The 21,815-nt window shown below is 40.2% G+C and overlaps 2 protein-coding genes across 2 annotated transcripts in view; both read right to left on the reverse strand.

Moving 5' to 3' along the window:
* si:ch211-269e2.1 (cohesin subunit SA-2) overlaps positions 1 to 16,012 on the reverse strand; it is a 23,159-nt gene extending 7,147 nt beyond the window's left edge. Inside the window, exons 1-25 of the mRNA XM_039818310.1 lie at positions 15,870 to 16,012; positions 15,291 to 15,386; positions 14,562 to 14,649; positions 13,474 to 13,638; positions 12,592 to 12,688; positions 12,394 to 12,470; positions 12,234 to 12,305; positions 10,511 to 10,715; positions 10,231 to 10,379; positions 10,054 to 10,127; positions 9,849 to 9,972; positions 9,597 to 9,695; positions 8,369 to 8,448; positions 8,182 to 8,289; positions 7,960 to 8,080; positions 7,746 to 7,863; positions 6,935 to 7,038; positions 5,223 to 5,315; positions 5,016 to 5,102; positions 4,116 to 4,322; positions 3,101 to 3,183; positions 2,923 to 3,010; positions 2,728 to 2,808; positions 1,443 to 1,535; positions 1,185 to 1,359 (exon numbers count right to left, since the gene is read on the reverse strand). Coding sequence (XP_039674244.1) covers positions 1,185 to 1,359; positions 1,443 to 1,535; positions 2,728 to 2,808; positions 2,923 to 3,010; positions 3,101 to 3,183; positions 4,116 to 4,322; positions 5,016 to 5,102; positions 5,223 to 5,315; positions 6,935 to 7,038; positions 7,746 to 7,863; positions 7,960 to 8,080; positions 8,182 to 8,289; positions 8,369 to 8,448; positions 9,597 to 9,695; positions 9,849 to 9,972; positions 10,054 to 10,127; positions 10,231 to 10,379; positions 10,511 to 10,715; positions 12,234 to 12,305; positions 12,394 to 12,470; positions 12,592 to 12,688; positions 13,474 to 13,638; positions 14,562 to 14,649; positions 15,291 to 15,340 — 2,638 coding nt within the window. The 5' untranslated portion in view covers positions 15,341 to 15,386; positions 15,870 to 16,012. The remainder of the gene's footprint in view (positions 1 to 1,184; positions 1,360 to 1,442; positions 1,536 to 2,727; positions 2,809 to 2,922; positions 3,011 to 3,100; positions 3,184 to 4,115; positions 4,323 to 5,015; positions 5,103 to 5,222; positions 5,316 to 6,934; positions 7,039 to 7,745; positions 7,864 to 7,959; positions 8,081 to 8,181; positions 8,290 to 8,368; positions 8,449 to 9,596; positions 9,696 to 9,848; positions 9,973 to 10,053; positions 10,128 to 10,230; positions 10,380 to 10,510; positions 10,716 to 12,233; positions 12,306 to 12,393; positions 12,471 to 12,591; positions 12,689 to 13,473; positions 13,639 to 14,561; positions 14,650 to 15,290; positions 15,387 to 15,869) is intronic.
* A 3,154-nt stretch (positions 16,013 to 19,166) lies between these two features.
* si:ch211-218d20.15 lies at positions 19,167 to 21,527 on the reverse strand. The gene is made up of 4 exons (XM_039818311.1): positions 20,966 to 21,527; positions 20,534 to 20,721; positions 19,495 to 19,623; positions 19,167 to 19,361 (listed from the first exon to the last, which is right to left on the reverse strand). Exons 1-4 carry the CDS (start codon positions 21,024 to 21,026, stop codon positions 19,167 to 19,169), a joined length of 573 nt encoding a protein of 190 aa, XP_039674245.1. The 5' UTR covers positions 21,027 to 21,527.
* Between the last annotated feature and the right edge of the window lie 288 nt (positions 21,528 to 21,815).

Consider the following 21,815-nt stretch of genomic DNA (forward strand, 5'->3'; position numbering starts at 1 on the left):
AACAGACGGGAACATAATGCCGTCATCAATTTACAGGCTGCATCGCTTTGCATAACAAAGCCTAACATCCTTTCACGCAAATTAGTGCAGCCACTTTCAGTCGGAGGATATTAACAGGGCTTCCTTTGTAATTGAGGGTCAATTGTCAGGTCAGGTTGGAAATCAGACCCCATTTACGGTCAGCGGGCAGCTCTGCAGTGAGTTATTAAGCCAAATGTGTGGCCATGCATTTAATATCTGCATGTTTTTACCACGTCGAGCAGCTCACTGAATCAATGCTTCACTTAGAGCGCCGCACGCCCCGAGAAAAGTCGCTGAGCTCCGATAGGGTGAGAGTGCCATCTGCTGTGTAAAGTATGCACTGTGTTTACTCCTGGGTGTCCCGCACACTGTCTGGGTACATGTTTGTCAAACACACCACTGCGAGGCAGCTGTGTGAGAATAGAAACGTCACAAAACACTTCACCATCTTACTTGCATAGCAGAGCTACGCTTGTACTTTGCTATGCTTTTACCCTTCTACATTTCAGAGGGAAATATCATATTTTTTTACTCCTATATTTGTTTAAAAACTGCAGTTATGATTGCTTTTCAGATTGAGATGTAGCATGGAAAAAAAATTAGAATAATCTACCATGTTTTGTACGAGGGTTATACGATGTATGTGATGTAAATACGATGTATTAAGAAATAAACCAGTGGTTTCCAAACATTTTGACCTTTGTGGCCCACACAAAAAGTGGTGTGTAGTTGGGGCACCTCGTCACATTTTTGATGTCTATGACCTGTTAGCAGCTCCACCAAAGAGACTTTTCCCTCTGAACTACTCACATGGTTTCATTTAAATAACCGTTCGACAACCAAAAGAGGTCAAATTATCCATTGGTTTTTCCACAAAAAAAGTTCAATTAGCTTGTTGAAATCTTATTGAATTACATCTACTCTTTTTTTACCTCATCACCAAATGTACAGAATGTATGGATATGCAAACATATAACCTTGTTTATTTAAACTCAGATTAAAGGTGAGCACAGAAAAACAAACGTTAGCAGATGAATGTGACAAAAAAAATGTGTGGGTGTCAAACTCTGCACATTAAATCGTTGTGCACAGTGAAGCTCAAACATCCAAGTAGAGGAACAAAAAGCAAAACATATTTTCATGTAAACAGGCCGACGTCTCACCGCTGCTCTGGCTGTCGCAATCCGGTCCAACAAAGACGTGCATGCACACAAAGGTCAACAGCGCCCTCTGCAGTTTGGGACTGGGAGTGTAGAGCAGCGGACCAAAGGAGGAGGGATCCCACACCTGTAGCTGGTAGGAATGAGCCGTCAGAACGTCACAGACACCCAGAAAAGCCTAATATGGGAAAGACGGAGAGGAAGTTAGAAAGGTGAAAAGAAAAAATAAATGGTGCCATTATTGATAAAACATTAGTTTACCTGCTGCCGCACGGTCTGGTCAGAGTGGGAGAGACATCGATTACCCCTCTCACAGAAGAGACGCAGCTGGAGTCTCTGGGCCACAGCTTTCTCCTAAAACACACACACACACACACACACTTTCAGAACGAGGCACACTGACAAGTGACAAATAGTGCAGTATATTTTACCTGCAAATATTTACATTTGGAAGAGAGATGTTAAAACTGTGCAGGAATTCTTCAAAAAGAAAGTCACTTAATATGGGCCTCTCTAGAAGTACAGTCCCATTTAAAAAGTCTGCATCTGTTATGGTCTGCCTATGGTCCCCCAGTGGCTAGAAATGGTGATAGGTGTAAACCGAGCCCTGGGTATCCTGCTCTGCCTTTGAGAAAATGAAAACTCAGATGGGCCGTTCTTGAATCTTCTCCTTATGAGGTCATAACAAGCGAGGTTACCTCCCCTTTCTCTGCTTTGCCCGCCCAGAGAATTTGGCCCACCCATGAGAGAGAGGCATCATGACTTTCAAACGAGCAAAGTGGCAGTTGGTCAAGGCCACACCCCCACCCTCCACCTTGCCCCCCCCCCCTCTCCTCCTCAATAGCTACAGACACAGAAATGGCACATATTAAGGAAAGCTCATTGTGGGACTGGCTCTAGTGGCTGTAATTCTGCACCAAGGCTGAATTATGGGAAAGAGACTTCAGATACAGTATTAGGGGACCACTAAGGTCTATATAAAAGAGACTTCAGATACAGTATTAGGGGACCACTAAGGTCTATATAAAAGAGACTTCAGATACAGTATTAGGGGACCACTAAGGTCTATATAAAAGAGACTTCAGATACAGTATTAGGAGACCACTAAGGTCTATATAAAAGAGACTTCAGATACAGTATTAGGGGACCACTAAGGTCTATATAAAAGAGACTTCAGATACAGTATTAGGAGACCACTAAGGCCTATATAAAGGCATCCAAAGAGCAGCATGTCATGGGACCTTTAAAATGTCTTGTTTTGTCCGACCAAGAGTCTAAAACCCAAAGATATTTATTTTACTATCATAGAGGACCAGGAAAGAAAAAAAAAAAAAAAAAATCACATTTGAATATCTGAAACCAGTGGAAATTTGCTTTAAAAGACCACCTAAAGGATATATCTATTATCGAAATAGTTGCTGATTAGTCTTTCCACTACTTCTGCTGTTCATCCAGATTTCTTATTGTCTTAGTTCTAAATCTTTATAATCATTCCAGTTAAAAGCACCAGCTTAACACCCGAAAAAGTGAAGCAGATGTAACTCACTCTGGAGGTTAACGTTTCAGTACTTGTGTTGAGAGACCAGAGCATGCAGTAACACAGACACTGCAGCACCTCCAGCAGCACCTTCAGACGAAAATGAAGGAGAAAATGTGAGGACACTTAGAATAGAAAGGGCGCTGAATAAATAAGTCCAAAACCCTTGCACAAAAAATGATTTGAAAGAAGCAGTGTGGGTACCTCAGGCGGTGCTCCTCCCTCACTGCTCTCCACTGACAGGAGAGGAGACAACAGCTCAAACACGTTCCACTTGAGGAGGTCATGACAGCTAACAAAACATGAAGGAAAACATATGCACAGCCAATAAATACATATCACTCGCAGAATATTGTGGGCCCAAACGGCTCTCAAATCTTACTTGTGGAAAGCTCTGAGTTTCTTCAGCGCAGCTAAAATCTCTCCAGTTTTCTCCTCGTCAGCAGAGAAACTTTGACTCTCACCCTACAACAGAGGAATAGGAAATAATGAGACATCTTGTCAAGGCTCTTTATTCTTTGCAAACATGGGTGTTTGGCACCCCTTAGAATGAAGTACTCGTGACCACTTATTACAGGTTATGGCCTTAGTGTGGACATCAGTTCAACCAATGAGTGACTTTTATTCTTTGTTTGATTTAAGGTTTTTAGAGGCCTGAAGAGGCGAAAGAATGCAGGACTTCATATAGAAAAATAGGGTTTACAAATAAACTAACTACATTTCATTTCTTTGTTTATTTGACAGGGACAGTGCTCATTAATAAAACAGCAAACTAACTGTAAATGAGCCAGAGTTAGCTCAGCAGGCTAGTTTTCATCTGTTGTCCCTGGCTAGTTTTAAAATAGCATCCTTAAAAAAATAAAATACCATAAAATGACTTAATACAGTCAGCACGTAAAAGTAACATACACAGACCAATATTCAAGCAGGCACAATGCACAACAACAAGTAACGGACACAACACATCAGACAGCAAGCAGCAAAACAACACAAATCTGCAGGCAGGCAGCAAAAGTCAAAAGGCAGTCAGCAGTCTAATGTGCACATATCTGATTATCAATAAGCCAGTTCTTCAAGCTGACCAGCAAAAAAAAAAACTATAAGTATTTACTTCTCTTATCTGCATTGGCAACATATTCCAGTCTTTAGATGCTGTGACAGAGAACGCTGACTGACCAAAAGCACTTCTTCGAGTAATTAATTATCTTTACTCGAGTTTCTGCGCGCAAAAGTCGCCGGACGACACCAATTTCTAAACACAGCCATGCTGAGAAATACAGAGAGAGTTTTGTGAAGCCGATAGTCTTAATTAGCTTTGTGTCAACTCATTTGGCATTGGCTTGGATGTAACGGATGTTCATTAATATAAAATAGTTACGCACTAATGCTTTTATCACCTGAAGTGATACTGTGTCCCCCAGCAGTGCGGTCAGTCGATCCACCCAGCGCTGGACCAGAGAGTCTCTGGCGGCCCGGGCCACGGAGCACCAGGCCGTCTCCTCCCCACACAGACTGAGGAACGTACGGGCTGCAGCCTCCAGAACAGGGGGGCCCGAGTGGCGGTCCAAAACAGCCCCCATCTCTGCCGTCAGGCCGGATACAGCCTGAGGAAGAGGACAAGAAAAACGCAGACTAACTCCAATACTTTGGTTAACACGACTGTGTTAAAGTGCTCATATTATGCTTTTTGGCCTTTTCCCTTTCCTTTATTAGGTTATATATCTTTTTTGTCCATGTAATAGGCTTCCAAAGTGAAAAAGCCCAAAGTCCACCCTAAAGAGACTTACCATCTCCAACAGAAAACACTGTTCACAAACTGCTCCAAAACAGCTCTATTGTAGTCCAGCCTTTACTTCCATGATGACCGTGCGTCACTTTGTAACACACGTTATAATGCTCGCCTAGCTGCTAGCGTGGCACTCCCTCATACTCTGCTTCTGATTAGCTAGCAGTGCTTACCTAGGTACTGTGCATGTGCGACTCCCAACAAAGATGGAACAGAAGTGAGATGCCTCACTCTGTAGCTAAAACAGAGAGCTCAACACACAGGGTGAAAAGAGGAGCTGCAACAATGTGCAGTACAACAAAAATATGGTGTTTTTTGAAAATGACACCATGTAAACCTAATCTGGTAGAACCTCTAAATACAATTATGAACCTGAAAATGAGCATAATATGAGCACTTTAATAGTAACAAAAACAATCCAATCAAAAGGTGAAGAAACTGTCACCCCATTCATGTTAGATTTCATTATTCATGACACTGTTTGTGTTGGTTGAAAGGCTGGGATGCAGACCTGTGTGTTGTCAGCCTCAGGACACTCCGAGAGGAAGTACTGAGGAATCTTCATCAGGGAGGCAACAATGTCACAACTACCTGAAAACTGCAGAAACAACAACATCATCAACACCTTATCATAACATAAAGCCCATAATCTAATTGTGCAGCACGGAGATCTGAATGTTGACTAATATATTGACGGTTACATAAAAGGAATAAATACCTTGGACAGTAACTTAGGAAGCACCACGAGGAGATGATCAGTGAGCTTAGTACAGTCATCAAGCTGAATTTTCTTTTCTCTGGCATTCATTACCTGACACATTAAAACAAACAGACCTGTTTATTAAAATATATTTAAATATGTTCAACATGTTTCAGTTATTCTATAACATCAGATTTATATAGTTATTATATAGTCATTTATATACTTATATATAGTATATTGCTATATTTATCAATGCCAACCGTCTCACAAACACCGGTGGAACAAAACTAAGTAAATTCACTAAAGAACTGTACTTAAGTTCAATTTTGGGGTACTTGTAGTTTTTCCATTTTATGCTTCTACTCCACTACATGTCAAAACAAATGTAGTACTTTGATTCCACTACATTTTTAACAGCTTTAGTTACTAGTTAATACTTTTCAGATTAAGATTTTACATTAAAAACCATAAAAGATTAGAAAATGCAATACAATTGAGATTAAACCAGTGTTTTCTAAACTTTATGGTTTGTATTTCATCCAATATTTCACAAAAAAAGCAAAGATTGGAGAAAATTCTAAAAGAAGAATACAAAATTTGTGAAGCAGAAGGCAGGGTTCGAAATGAGGGGGGTCTGGGGGGGTCCCGGACCCCCCATAAGTCATTAGGGACCCCCTATAAGAATTTATTTTTAGATTTTGGGGGGTCCCTGACAAATATTTTTAACATTAAAAATGATTGTGAAAATTATAGGTCTTTAGTGACGTTTTATATTTATAACAATAATTAATTTATTTCCTAGCGCTAATAGCATCACAGATTGTTGTTGTGGTCCTCCGGCGCATACAGTACAGTGTATGGCGCAGACACGTATGTTTATTGTTGAATGCGGCAAAAACGAAGCCTCACAAAGACTGAAATCCCTAATGAAAATCCTGTAAGTGCTTCGATTATGTTTATATCTCCATAATAATTACTTATTATAGTAAAATATTTGGAGTTGGTGTTCCTATATCAAAAGTTGCATTAACTAACTTAGATACCCAGTGTAACGTAATGATTAGAAGAGTGCGTTTGTCAACATTTCTTGCTAGCTGTATGTGTATGAAGCATAGGTATGAAGCCAAATAATCTGCCAGCTAACAGCAGACATATAGCAGTTAGACTAGTTATTCAAAGCTAGCATAACAACCTAATTGTCCAGTCAGTGATTTTGAATAATGTGGTTACTATTGGATTATTGTCATTTTAATGGCTTTCAGTCATGTTAGAATATCTTACTTTTTTTTTTTTTTTTTTTAAACGTGTCCCTAAAGATTTTAGTTCAGGTTATAGATTGACTACTTTAAAACAAAGTAAACCATCTAATGTAGGTACAGTCTTTATAGACATCATTATTATTCAATCCAGCGGCTAGTTGTTTTACAAATTCCATTAACATAAGGGATGAGAAATGCCATTTGTATTTGATCAAACCCTTTGAAGGTGCATGGTGCTGCCATAATGAGTACACCTGGTGGATTTAGGTAACTTAGTTAACTTCCTTGCTCAAGGAAAGAATGACCTGTTATCCACTTTGTCATGTCAGGGATTTATATAAGGTGCTTTAACTTTGTTGCTCCAGAATTAGAGGGTTACCTGTTAGATTATAGCCAATCCACTTCTCCAGACACCACTACAATACTGGGACTAGCCCAAACCAAAATGGGGATTAATCATGCACTGACCTTCTTGGCTCCACTCCTTCCTGCCAGCGCCGGGCCCTCTGCAGCCTGACGCACCGACGCTACCAGGATCTCTACAAGCACTGCTTGTTCTGCCTGAGTAAGACCTACACACACACACACACACACACACACACACACACACACACACACACACACACACACACACACACACACACACACACACACACACACACACACACACACACACACACACACACACACACACACACACACACACACACACACTCTACTTTACTGCAAACGAAGCATATTTGGCTGTAAGAGGCTGAGACCAACCAACTTAACAATAAGCAGATACTGTATTACAAAATGTCTTTTAATAAACAATCAAATAAAATAAAAAAACTAATTTATGAATGTAGATGTTTTCATCCCTTTAAAAGATTACAATTACATTAAATTACACAACTACAATACTTGTAATACAAAAAAAGTATTTATTACTTCAGTCAATTGCAAATTCACTGAAACACTGATGTATTTAAGCATCCAATAGACACAAATACAACATTATCAGTATCAGTATATAGGGTGTTGGCTGCCGAAGACATTTTCCATAAAATGGTGGCTTGCTACGGTGTAAAACACATCTGGAGCAGCACGATTATATTCACAAGTATGCTTTCGTCCTTATTATGACCATATTCATAAGTAATACAAAAGAAAACTATTTTGAATCCCATCAACAAAATTATTAGTCAAACTAATGTTCTGGTGGTCTAAGAATTCCAACTACACTACACTCCTGCCTGCAAATACACAAACACACACACACACACATCACAGTTACCTGGACCGTGTGAGGAAGAGTCCTGCAGCAGTATAGATGTGAGTGTGTGCCAGTCCTTCAGCAGGGCTCCACCACAGTCCCACAGACTGTCCACTAGGTACGCCACATGCTTGTGCAGCTGAAAGCGTACGCAGACAGACATGTTAGTCCATCCCTGGTCATTTTCCTGAGCTAAAACACAAGCCTTGATTTGAAACAGCCCGGGTGTTTTCACCTCAGACTCCTGGTAGAACTGCAGCAGAGCCTTCAGTCTGGCAGATGTTTGTTGTTTATGTGCCTCCTCCTCATTTATTTCATCCTGAGTGTCAGATGCAGGGGCTACAGTGTTGAGAAGCCTAACGGAGACCAACAACATCCAGGCAAACGTTAATGAACGTTTCTTTGTTTGTTTTATTGTTGCTTTGTTTTGTTTTTCCAGTGATGGCGGTGAACGTACCGTGAGAAGAGTAGCTCCCCTGCAGTGGCCGCTAAAGGGCGCTGCGAAGAGTAAACAAACTGGAGCAGCTGCTTGTAGTCCTTTGGACTGAGCACGTCATCAGATGTTCTGAGGAGTCAGAAGTAGTTTGATACAAAGAAAAATAGTAGAAAAACATTGAGGGAAATGATGAGAACAACAAACTCACTTGGAGATAAGAAGCAGCAGTTTCATGGTCTGCACTGCCACTTCATTGTCCTTATCCAGAGTCATGGAGATCATCCGGTCCTGGAACACAAACAGTAGACATCATGCACTAGCGCACACGCTTATACAAACATGTCGGTCTACAGCAAAATGTGCATTACTCATATTTTGGATAACCAAACTGCGGAATGTGAAAAGGCTGGTTGTAGCATCATTTGTGAGGCCGAACACAGATTCATCACCAAACTCTGCATCGCTACAGAACTTCTTAGCCTCTTTTAACTCATTGTTCACGTTAAATAACCCGCGGATGTACTGTTTGGTTCAGTCTCACCGCTCTCATCAACCTCATTTCAAGCAGCAAACGTGGAAACAAGTTGTGAATGTTGACATATCACCATTTACTTTGATATGGCAATCCTGTTACCAAACAGTTATATTTACACATCCAGAAGTCACAGAAAAACATTATCATTGATTTAAAGTCGTTTGTGTCTACCTGAAAAATCAGGCCACATGATGTATAGCTGGGCAAATTTGCATGTACAATGCCAATGACATTAACTGTAATAACTTTAAATGAGTGCTCAACCCTGATGATATGAATGTTAAGTCCAATATTACTCTTTTGGCTCTGTTTTAGGTCTCTACCAACTTCTAAAGGTTCTTCTTATATCTCTTTTACTGCTAAATGCTCCACTATGTTCATCCAGCTAGGCGATAACTGTGTCTGACTGTGGTTTGGTGCTGAGCAGGTAGAAACAAAATCAAAGCGGTGAGAGGGAACCAAAACAGTAACTTTTAAGGACGGACAGCTAAACAATGAGCTGAAACTCACTATGAAGCTCCGTAAAGCCGATCCTTTTCACATCATCACAGTGTTTTTACATTGTCATTTGATACATTATTGTTATTATAAATATATTGATTATAGCCGCCTTAAAACACTTTTAGAAAGTCAAAAATCCAGCAGCTAAAGAGACAGATATTTTTTTATCAGGAATTATTGGAGAGTAAATCACGGACTTCCATTTGCCACATGGCCAGAAAAACAACTTCAAATGAGCAACTGTGTCTTCTGAATGTGTAAATAAATACACATTTTTGCTAACATTCACCATACAACTTTATAAACCGCTGACATTTAATGACTTGTCAGCTTGTTTTTATATTGTTCTGACCCGTAGTGGTTATCATCCATTGATGCAGCTTTGAGCAGAACAGTTTACCTTGAAGCGGCTGGTGAACAGGTCCAGTTTAGGGAGGAGTGGAGGATCTCCATACAAACCCTGCAGACCTAACACACACTTCAGACGCACATCTGGCATCTGAAACATGGAATGCATGTCAGTTTCATAACAATAGATGGCAGTCTGTCTTCATCCTAAAAGATTTATTATGAACAGAAATATCAACACTATTTTTGTGCCATCTTTCCGTTACATCACATTATCTTAAATGATATGTTTGCTGTTGTTTACCTTGTCATGCATCATCCAGCCCATGTATTTGAGGTAGCTGTCAGTGAGAAATGCAGAACTGTAGAGCTTCATCCACAAACCCAACTCCTCCATACAGATAGAGCGGATTTCTGGAAGCACATCGCTGCACAAGCACGCACACAAAATTAGCTCCACACTCAATGAGATAATGTCTAATGCACAACAGTGCCAGAGAAACACTTACCGATATCTTTTTAAAAAAATTCCTTTGAAGATGATGTCCATCATGCTCTCTAGCTCCGCCCTCTTCTCTTGCAGCTTGAAGAGCATGAGGAAAGGCATACAGTAGCCAGACAGTGAGTCAGACATTATTCCGCAAAGATAAAATCCTCAGCCAGATACCAAGTGACACTGGTCTTACCTCTGTGATCTTCTTCTGTATTCTCTCCTGTTGCAGCGTGCTTTTCTGTCTCGTCTTCGTCTTCTGCACCTCGTGCAGTTTCTGACTGTTTTCAATTCCGACGCTCAGGCTCAGAGCCACGGCCACCAGAGAGCTCAGCAGCTTCACCGCTTAACAGAAACGTCCAGATCAAAACCAAATAGCACAGATTAGTTTATTGAATGTATTTATGTATCTGTATCTGTGTGTGTGTGTGTGTGTGTGTGTGTGTGTGTGTGTGTGTGTGTTTTCTATTCCTTACCTGCTAGCGTGCAGGTGTGTCTGAAAGCCCGTACGTAAGAGTCCGACAGCTCGGTGAGCAGTGAGATGAGGGTGTTCATCAGATAACTGTCAAATATGACACTGTGCTGACACTGAGCCACCAGCACAGACACAAAGTCGCAGAACTCAGAGTGGAACCAGCGTCCGTACGGTCCAGACTGTATCAGAGGATACTCCACACTATCCTACAGTGAAGAGGAGGGAGGAGAAGAAAGGGGGAGAACACACTTTGAGGGTGCAGCAATTACTTGGAGGTTAGAGAAGAAAGTCACTTACAGGTTCAAATATTTGGCATCTTTACTTTCCTGATGTGAAGGAGTATGTTTGGATGGGTGAGGGATCACTCTGGAGCTTAAACCAATTGGATATCAGTTCAGTTAGAAGGAAAAAAAGAAAGAAGTTGGTCACCCTCAAAGGTCAGTGAAGTGAGGTCAAGTACTGAACAGGGGAGAGAAACTGGCGTACACAATAAAGAAACAAACAGGTACGGAGAACAGTAAAATACAGCAGTATTAAGTAGTATTAACACAGTAGACTCATGCTAAGATTGTCAAGGGCCCTTATTTCATGACGGTAACCCCCAACTCTGATTACTAATTCAGACTATGTACAGCTTCCAGGTGTGAATGAGAACACATCTAACAGGGTGTTCCTGCAAAACAGGAGTCACGCTGGACAAATAAAAGGTATTGGAACAAATCCAAAAGTCACTCCCAAGTTGCTGCCTATGTTTACTTTCCGCCATTTTACTGTCACAGAGGGTTTGGATTCAAAGCATAAAATGTATGCACTTTATGGCACTCCAAACTAAATTTACAATGGAATGAGACATCTAGCATCCCAAGCATGGACACAACTTTTTGCTCCCACCGTGAAATACTATCTTTTTGCTCTAGAGGTGTATGAATTACAGTTATGAGCCACTACACACTACATTACACCAACCCAAAATAATTAGGAATAAAAGGTGTCTAATATCTCAAATTACTACTCCATATCAGGCTCCCTATTGAGTCTTTATTGGAAAGGGAATAGTAAATATTTTAATGAGGTAGTGGTTTGTGAGTCATTTAAGACAGGTAAATGTGGTGCAAATATAATCATTATATCATAATAATTTTCGTTGAATATAATAATGCACTTAACGGACATGTTGATAAGGAAGGTGATTTAAAGGTGCAGTAGGTAAGTCTTATAAAACTAACTTTCTGTCATATTTGCTGAAACTGACCCTATGTTCCAGTAGAACTACATGAAGCAGGTCATTTAAAAAAATAATCCGGCTCCTCTGGCACCTGTAGTGCGATTTGCAAAAATCCACCGCTCCCTGTTCAGATGTACCAATCAGGGCCGGGTGTCTAACTGCGTGTCAATAACTGCCCAGGCACACGCATTTCATTGTGTCCTTCCCTCCCCCTTCCCCGCGCACGAGCTGCAGATAGGTTTCCTCCCCTTCCCCCCTCTTCACACGCGCTCTGTCGTGCACAGCTCAACCTTGAAGGGGGGAGGGGCTTAGGAGACCGTTTAGGCTTTAGCAGAAAGGGGGGGAGGGACTGAGAAGTTGTCGATGTTCACATTTTTTGGCTAAGTCCTGGATCTTCACGATCCTACCTACAGCACCTTTAATAGAGACCCTCTAATACAGGAAGGTGAACGATGTAAATGTCAGGACAAAATCAATGAAGCAGGGAGGTACTACTGACTGTGTCCATGGGCCACGTGACGGTGAGGATCCACGGAAAGGCCAGAAACTTCTTATACTGCAGACCAGAGACCTGGAACACACACAGCCAAAGAGTTTCACTTGTAAGTGTTAAAAACCGATAATGAAACAAAAAGAAACACAGATTAACGACGTCTTACCTCATCCAGCTCCTCCACCATCTTACTCATGACTTCACTGTCCTCTTTACTCTGACACATCTCTGCTGTGACCACACCTGGGAGAGACAGGAGGGACACGTACACCTGATTGTGTGTATTCTGTGTGTGTGTGTGTGTGTGTGTGTGTGTGTGTGTGTGTGTGTGTGTGTGTGTGTGTGTGTGTGTGTGTCTGCTTGCCTTTACACCCAGAGCATTGGATGAAGAAGCTGATGAGATCGAGGAGAGAAGAGTCTCTGTCCGTCACATAAGCCTCGATCCAGTCATCAATCACCGCCTGCTCAGACATCACACAAGAGTCAATTAGAGCAGAGATCTTCAACAGGGGGTCCTCAGAGTTACTGCAGGGGGGGCCCAAGTTATTATTTAATCATTTAAAAACAGTTCAAAAGTGAATATGTCTAAGAATATACATAAACATGAGTCCAACATATTATTAGCAAAGATAAATCGGCCTATTTGTGTTTTTTTTTCATATACACAACATTGATGACCGGCTTATCACCCTGTAATGTAAGGTAGCCACTAAAGTAGCCATCCACAGATACAGTTAAGCTTAAGGATTCACTTTGTTGTTTATGTTTATGCACCACGGAAAGGCTACCCTACACAATATTGTATGCCCAGTTTAATATGCAACTTAATTTCATAAAATATGTAGTGTGTGTGGGGGGGGGGGGGTCCTGCTCTTTCAGAGAGACAGAGGTGCAAGGGGTGCTTGGCCTAAAAAACACTGAAGACCCCCTGAGTGTTTACTGTATATTAATGTTTTGATAATGACATCATCCCAGTTATTATATTCAGGTGTTTTCATAATCAGGATATGAAGACTGTTGCTGCTCATTGGCTGAATATATCCTGAGTATACCTGGAATATTAATGTGTATGTAAACCTACCAACAGAATGATCATTCTTTTATTATAAATCAAAAGGTGACCTAATGTGTGCACGTCTCTCGCACTACTTCTGAGAAAAACAAGGTTTTGATCTTCAAATTACAGAATATAAGACAATCAAGAGCAGAAGCAAATATATCACAGGTGAGGTTTAGCTAATCTTACCTGCATGGCACTCCTGCCCATGGTGACCACTTCGAACAGGGTGACGGCCTCCACATGCCGCTGTTTACCGCGGCTGCCTCCTGCTCTGCTAACACTGCTGCGACTGGCTTTGGCACTTTTGCGCTTGACATTCTCTGAGCCCTCGTGCGATCTTTTTCTTCGTCTCTGTGGGTTTTATAAAAGTGGCAGATAAGACAGAAAATATATGAGTTTATATAACCAGTGTTCTGTTATATAAGCAGATAAACTCCTCTGTGTTACCATTACAGTACCTTGATGATTCAAGGTGCAAATTCAAGAGTCAGTCAGATGCTTCACTCCTCCAGCTGGGCACTAACAAGCCTCATCACACTTCAGTAACACTACTAATGAATAACTTTCAACACATGGTTTATCTATTTGTATCTATTATTAATGATTAAAAGGGAAGTGTTAGCTTTATAATTAAGAAAATAACAGTATTGATAAATATGAAAATATCAAGGGCGGCCAAAAACGATTATTTTCATGATTAAATCAATCTAGCAATTATTTTTTCAACTAATTAAAAATGTCACAAATAATGTGAAAAAAAGCTCATTATAATTTCACAGAGTCCAACATGACATCTTCAAATGACCAAATGTCCAATACCCAAAGACTATCATGTATGACAAAGAAAAGCAACAAATCCTCACATTTGGCATTTTTGCTTGAAAAAAAAAAGTGATTTAAAATAGTTGGAAAAGCACAGGTGTTACTAATAACATTAAGGATGGCTCTGTTCTATCCAAGTGTCCCAGTAAGTCATGACAGTGTGACAGCTAGCCCCGTTTTGACAAATGAACATGGTCACAGTGAGCCAACATGCACAATATCAAGACCCTGAAACTGAAGCAGCCTAAATGGAATTCAGGCATCATTCATTTTATTATTTACATTATTGTGCTTTTAAATTACCAAGAAGGAATCATATGGTTGTGCATGTATGCTTCGAATATTGTGTACTTTCCTCGTATCATCATACTGCTGTTCTACTACTACTACTACTACTACTACTACTAGGCCTTGGACCATGCATGCTAAATGATGAATAACACAACACCTACCACACTCTTTTGTCTGTTCTCATTCCCCGACTCATCCTCTGAGTGATTGACAGCCCCGGAGGAGTTTGCCTCATCATGAGAGTTCCTACTAGGAAGTCAAAAAAAAAAGGAATTTACAATTACAAAAAAGAAGAATAGAAAAAAGAAATTTTCAAATTTATGTATTAGAATGACCAGTACGTACGTATTACTATTATGTACACCCTATTTTTATTAAGCCATTTATCTTTCAATAATGATGCGTTGTTATAGTTTAAGGGCCCCACATACCCTCAGGTGTTTTTTAGTTATGTTGCTTATTACACCTACTCCCAGAAAAAAGATTTAAAAAAACATTAACATCTTTCGGGACCTTGAAGGCTCCATGATTTAATACTATAAAAGAGAATTGTACACAGTGAGTACTTTTACATTTTGAAGAAAAATGTATTGAATGAATCCCCCTTGCCTAATTATTAGTAAGTGCTGTGTATTTCCAGGACCCATAGACATGCAGTTGTTGTGAAGAGATGTTAGGGTGATGCCCATGGTCAGGCTCCCTGAGCAGTTAAGGGAATGGTGCCTTGCTCAAGGGCACTGCAGGTAATACTCATGCACTTCTACTCAAGTAGAATGTTGAATGCAGGATATTGTTATTTTTACTTAAGTAAAGTAACTCAGTACTTCTTTCACCACTGTCAAACACACACACACACACACACACACACACACACACACACACACACTTACGTCTGCGCTGAGGCTCTGGATGCAGCTGTAGCTGTGGGCTCTGGTATCATCTCCTCCTCAGATCTTTACACAGGGCTCAGGTGTGTGTCTGTGCATCTGGAAATGCAGTATGATAAAGTAGGGTACAAACAGAGATATTGCAGACAGTTTGTGCAGCAACACCTATGGATACTTGATCAATATTAAACATCTAGAGAGGAGGTTGCTATATTTATGAATATCTGGCCGATAATTACCCTATCCCCAGTGAAAGGGGGTTGCACCTAGGGTGGCTACTCCGTATACATGAAAACCCCCCCTTCCCACACACACACACACACACACACACACACACACACACACACACACACACACACACACACACACTCCACTGCACAGGGAGGAGCTGGCTGGGATTTAAATTATTGCGACAGCACTCTGCTATCCTGCGACACTGCTAGTTAACACTAGTTACACTTCCTAAAAACTAAAACGTCAGTTATAATTTCCTGAAGTAGCTAGCTATCCCTGTTGTGTGCAACGTTGTAAGATGACTGACAGGTAAAGGTCGGTCGCCTATCCTAAACTTTTCAAACTTACTCTCGTCACACTGATTCATCCTTCCTTGATGCCCGTTGATGTGCTATTTTAAATCCGAAGGCTGTCGGATTAATACAAAACATTTCCGACACGAATATCGTCCCTGTTTTCACCTAACTCTCATAGTCAAGTTGACGGACAGCCTAACGGCATTGCTGATTGGCTGGCGAACCAAATCGAATATACGTGATTGGTTTTTCTAAACCGTCACTCACACTTTAGTCCCTCCCCCGGCGGCTGTGACAGCCAGACTGTCTAGTTTTGGTTTTCTGCAAACCGTCTCTGCTTTCTGCATACCTCAACACTGTAAACCTCTGTAGGGCGCATGAGACGTGAGGTAGTCTGCACTCTGCAGACATGAGTCATATATTGCTTTAATAAAAACATTACAGCACACCGTATTGTGTCACAATGTCTTAACGTTGCCCCGTCTGTGTCGTTCATTTTAATTAACCACACCAGTAGTTGTTAATTCAGAAGGGAGCTGTCGTGGCATTTTATCATTTAACCTTTTGCAGGTAGCCTATTAAACAGCAGGAGGCGCCATTTACTCATCATAGTAGTGCCCTATATAGGGCACTAATCATATGCGATGGTTAATACTAAAAAAAATACAAATACAAAGTACAAATCCCTCAAAATAGTAGGATACAACTGTTTAAAAATTAGTATACATAGAAATATTACACTAAAAATATGCTCAAATTTCAAAAGTTCAGCATTCAAAAATGTAATTAAGTGCACATATGAAAGCAACAAAATATACTTAAAGTATTTAAGGTAAAACTATTTATTTATTTATTTATTTATTTATTACTATTATCGTGGCCGGTTAGCCAAGTTGGTAGAGTGGGCGCACGTATACAGAGGTTTATTCCTCGATGCAGAAGGTTAAGGGGTCGAGTCTGACCCGTGATGGTTTTCCTGCATGTCTTCCCTTTTAAATCTCAGCTTTCCTATGCAAAAAAGGCAGAAATGCCCCCCTCCCCCTCAAAAAAAGTATTTATATTATTATAATATTGGATCATTATTATTGATGCATAAGCAGTACATAAATGCTGTTGGTTGAGGTATAACTTTTAACTGCTTCATATACTTGTGGGTTGTTTAAACTATGACAAGGCATCATATATTTTTTCAACTGATTATATGTTTTGTAAAATCTTCATCTAAAAGAAACTTATACTTATAGTAACTCCACCTGTCAGATAAATGTAGTGAAGTTAAAAGTACAGTATTTTTGTACTTAAGTTCAGTCCTTTGGTAGATGTACTTCTTTCCACCACTAGCTGTGTTTGATCACCAACCAAGCAATTATCTTCTTCCTCCAGGGACCCCAGAAGCCCTGACATCATGACATCACCTTTTTCCAACAGAGTCCCGCCCACTTCAAACCAGTGAGAAGAGCTCAGACAAAAACACAAATACAGAAAATCTCTCATGTCAAATGATCAAAATTGTTGCCAAAAATCTTGTGTATGGAACCCATCGCTCATAACTGAATTAGAAAATAGGTTTCCATCTGTTGCTGGTGATCTTTCACTAATTATACTATGTTTTTATGAGGGACAATGTAGCATTAACTGATCCAACAGCTAATCTGTAAATCCAGTTTTCTTGTTACTTCAACAATTCACTTTTACAATACCATCAACCTTTATTGGAAGTGTGTTTGTCTCACTGCATGGCTGTGCACCCACACAAGTAGTAAGGGAAGAGGAGCCTTTGCTAGAAGTTACACCTATGATCACATGACAGGGAGAAAGCAAACACATTTCCCTATTGCATTCAATTTTATTATTCCACTTTAATTTAAAAAAAAAAAAGAAGGAAAAAATGTTAACAGTAGTGCAAGGCGGGATTCAACAGGCTTACATTCATTTCCAAACAGCTGACTCATCATAGGGACTAGTATGGGCCACAATGGAGGACAATATAAAAACCTACATGATTTGTAAATAAAGTAGGCTATCCAATCCCACCATTAATCCGTTGAATCAAATTGTGTAGCACCTTTTCACAGTCATAACAACATCAGTTCATTTAGAAGCTCCTGGAGACATCTGATGCATCAGAGCGTCACGATTCATAGATACAGAGGCGTTGGTTGGGGTGGGTGAGTCAGGACAGGAACTGTGACACGAAGGTAACGGCCGGGTGAAGGTCTTCTGTCAGCTCCTCCGGTAGCATCAACACCACTGAAGTTAAGCTTTGAGTTACTTCTAATATCCTACACAGAGAACAGCATATGGTTGTAATCAGATTGTTGCTATATTAATTATCATCAAATTCCCATTTGGATTTTAACTAACCAGTTGATGTAGTGGGCAGCCAGCTGAGGTTCATGCCTGGAGCCTTCCTCTACCACCAGAGACTGTTTCATCTGTTTGAAGTTGGCCTCAATGTCTTTCTTCACTTCAGAGAAAGCCTGAATTCCTCTGAAAGAGCTGATGACTTGCTGAAAAAAAGCAATGTTAAAAAGCACACAACTTAAAGTGGAATGCATATCAGACAAAAAAAACTCTTAAAAAATGAGTTGTGATTTATTCTCCATACATAAATAACCTGATAGGCATGGTGGTATTTGATATTTAGAGATGATGTTTTAATCGTGTGTGAACATCCAGTATAGATGGAGTGGTGTGATTAGAATGAATCATCGGTGTTGTTGGAACTACAAGGCATCTATGGGAATATAAAAGAGTGGAGAGAACATGTGTTTTCACCTTGCTATAACCAGTGGTGAAAGAACATTTAGCTCCTTAACTTGAGTAAAAGATAGCAATACCACAGTGTAAAAATACTCCATTACAAGTCAAAGTAATTCAAAATCTTAATTAAGTTCAAGTACAGAAAGTATCATCAGCAAAACATATATGCAGAATAATGGCCCCTCTGAGTGTTTTATTACATACATACATATTATTTCGAAAGGTGGAGCCAATGTTAAATATTTTAAAAACTATTGGGTAGTTTCATCTATAACAAGGCACCATATTCTATAAACCAATCTTGTGTTTTGTATGTAAAATTTTCTCTGAAAACTCTAAAATATTTGCTTTTGAAGTAAAATGAAAAGTACCATTTCTACTTGAGTAAATGTACTTCACACCACTGGCTATAACAAGTATCTGTGCTGGATGTCCAAGCTTAAATTAATACCGAACAGGTTGGTACAATATGCTAATTTTTAATTAGAAACAAGCTGCTTTTTGCCAACTTTGTAATTGTTTTTTTTTAACATTACTTAAAATGAATTCCAGATGGAATAAAAATCTTTCAAAAGTCTTTCTAAATCTATAAAAACATGCATAATCTGTCTTCAAAAACAATAACAGATTGAAATATGGTTCTTCCTCCTGGCTGGGGATGAATGTGTATTGTCTTACCGTCCATTGGCGGCCTCTCCAGCATGTCCACTGGGCTTCCTTGAATGAGGAACACCTCTACACGAGGAAACATTACTGACAGACCCACCATGTCCAGGTAGTCCTGAGGAAACACGTTAACCCACTGATTTCTGGTACAGCATGTAAGAGAAGTATGCAAAGTGAATTCTCTTGTATTCCACTGTATGCCATAAAAGTCCTTTTTTTTATTTGGACATTATTAGAAGATGTGATACCTCCAGCTGTGGCATAGGCTTTGGTAGATGTTCAAGGCACTGCAGCATCTGGTCAAGAATCTCTGATCCTTGAGCCTGGAAAGTGTCTGACTCCTCTGGGCTACAGCCTTGTCCTAACTGCTCCTGGAACTGGAACATAGAAAATATGAATAATAATAATGTCACTGGATATAAAGAGGAGCGTCTATACAGAATGATGTGAAATGCTTGTGAACAGTATAGACTGAACAATAGACCTGAAACCAGTTGGCAGGTTTGGACCATGGATGTAGCCCTATTGGAACATAGTCATGTTTAAACTTCCTCAAGTCTATGCGTTTGAGTGCTGTTGTAGTATAAATCAAAGAAAAAAAAAAAATCCAAATTACAATATGGGACAGGATCATACGATGTAAATAGATCCATAAAAATGTGAATTTGACAGAGCCCAAAAGAGTGTGTGTGTGTGTGTGTGTGTGTGTGTGTGTGTGTGTGTGTGTGTGTGTGTGTGTGTGTGTGTGTGTGTGTGTACGCGCAGAGGACTGTTGCTCACGCTTTAATAAAAAGAAAAATGTAATAAGAAAATTTGTGAGGGCCTGGCCTTAATGTGAATTTTCTGGATTTTTTCTCCTGGCTATTAGCACCCTAAATGTAGAGACAATTCCTTTATTTGTTTTGTTGAAGTGCGCCTTTTCTATTGATGGGTTTCCATTCAAGATGTATGATGTAAACTAATGTAATCATGTAACAAATGTGAAGATAAGCTTTATTTTGTTTAAAACTAAAGAAAAAAAATAAAGACGATAGAAAATAATCTGTACATCAGCCCTTTGTCAAATGCTTGATGTATGCAACATTAGCTGTATGATTAACACACTGAACACCTACTTGGGCCAAATTGTTTAATTGCTTTGGTTCAGCTGATGGAAATGCTTAAATTTCACTTGACAGTTTCTCGGCAAACTGACGAAAACTATGGAGAAAGCGGAGGAGATAAATATTTTCTTTGTCAGACTCAGCAATGGTGGAAGTAATGCACTTAGCGCTCAGGTCACCCTACCTGCTGCATCTGCGCCCTGATGAGGAGGTCCAGCTGCCCACAAAGACACAACATCTCCAGGCCCACCTGCTCTGGACTCAGCTGGACAGGCATCAGAGGTCTCTTCACCTGTAGCTCCACTGACCACACAGCAACCAAATCAGTAGGCCTGTCTGACATCTCCCCCCTTTTTTCTTCTTCTTCACCCCCTTAATAACAAACACAAACTCACAGGCGGGCACCATCACTGCCTATGAAACAACGTGCATGTGTCATCTATCCTACAAGTCCCAGGAAGGATGGAGATATGAAAGGACTGAAGGGGAGTGGTCAGTGTGTTGAAATGAGATGGAGACCGTTTCTGCGGGACGCACTCCTCCGATATCCAATTCAAACACCATAATGATATCAACGTATCGAAATAAAAACAGAGTGTGTAATTCTGGGACTTACCTTTAAACGCTTCATGGTAAACGCACGGCTGACAGAGCGGCTCAGATGTGCTCACTGCCATATCGGACTTGAACCGGCTGTGATTATCGCACTATTCTCCTAAATTGGCAGCACTGATAAAAGCCATAAGAGACTGATGGAAGCAGAGGCAGCAGCTTAGTTGAGGCTATAGAGAAAACTAGACAAGGTTCAGTCTATTTATTTATCCTTTGGCATTTTGTCGGAAGTATCGCAAAAGGGTGCGTTCGAATGTCAAACGTTCAGTCAGGTTGAATGGAAGCCGACAGTGTTTCTTCATCCGTAATTGGTCGTTTTCTTGCAGGTGTCGATGCTCAAAAGCAGCTGCGAGGTGACAAATACATCCTTCACACCCGGAGGAGCCATGTAGCTATGTAATAATACAAAAGACAATGCCCACGCCCTTTGCAACAACAGCCGTGCAGTCACAGTCTGGGATTTGCAGTTTTGAACGCCTCCTCAACCCTCCACATACAGCCTTTCTGAATGATGTCATGTTTCAGGGGATGAGGATCACAGCATCACTTGATGAGGATGCAAAGCTGTTTTCTGCAGGTTTAATACAGGACTAACAAAGACACACCGGATTGAAGTGGTAAAAATGAACCAAAGTGCATTCACTCCGGTACTTGTATCTTCATTTTGTTCTACTTTATACTTCTATAATAGGCTATCCCACTGCATTTAAAAGGGACATTTTGTACTTTTCTTTTAAGTAAGTTTGTTTTACATGGTTTTCTTATTAATTGATCCATAGATTTGCTCGATTAATCGTTTGGTCTATATAAAAACAAAAATAACCTTCCCAGTTTTCTTAAGCCCAAGGTGACGT

This window comes from Perca fluviatilis, chromosome 12, assembly GCF_010015445.1.
Source record: "Perca fluviatilis chromosome 12, GENO_Pfluv_1.0, whole genome shotgun sequence".
In the NCBI taxonomy this organism is placed as follows: Eukaryota; Metazoa; Chordata; class Actinopteri; order Perciformes; family Percidae; genus Perca; species Perca fluviatilis.

What these genes read in the sequence shown, in the direction of transcription:
- si:ch211-218d20.15 (XM_039818311.1), bottom strand. Translation starts at nt 21,026, where the DNA reads ATGGCAGTGAGCACATCTGAGCCGCTCTGTCAGCCGTGCGTTTACCAT. An exon ending in TTACCATGAAGCGTTTAAAG is followed by an intron (nt 20,722 to 20,965) that starts GTAAGTCCCAGA and finishes TTTGTTATTAAG; the next exon opens with GGGGTGAAGAAGAAGAAAAA. An exon ending in TCAGGGCGCAGATGCAGCAG is followed by an intron (nt 19,624 to 20,533) that starts GTAGGGTGACCT and finishes TCTATGTTCCAG; the next exon opens with TTCCAGGAGCAGTTAGGACA.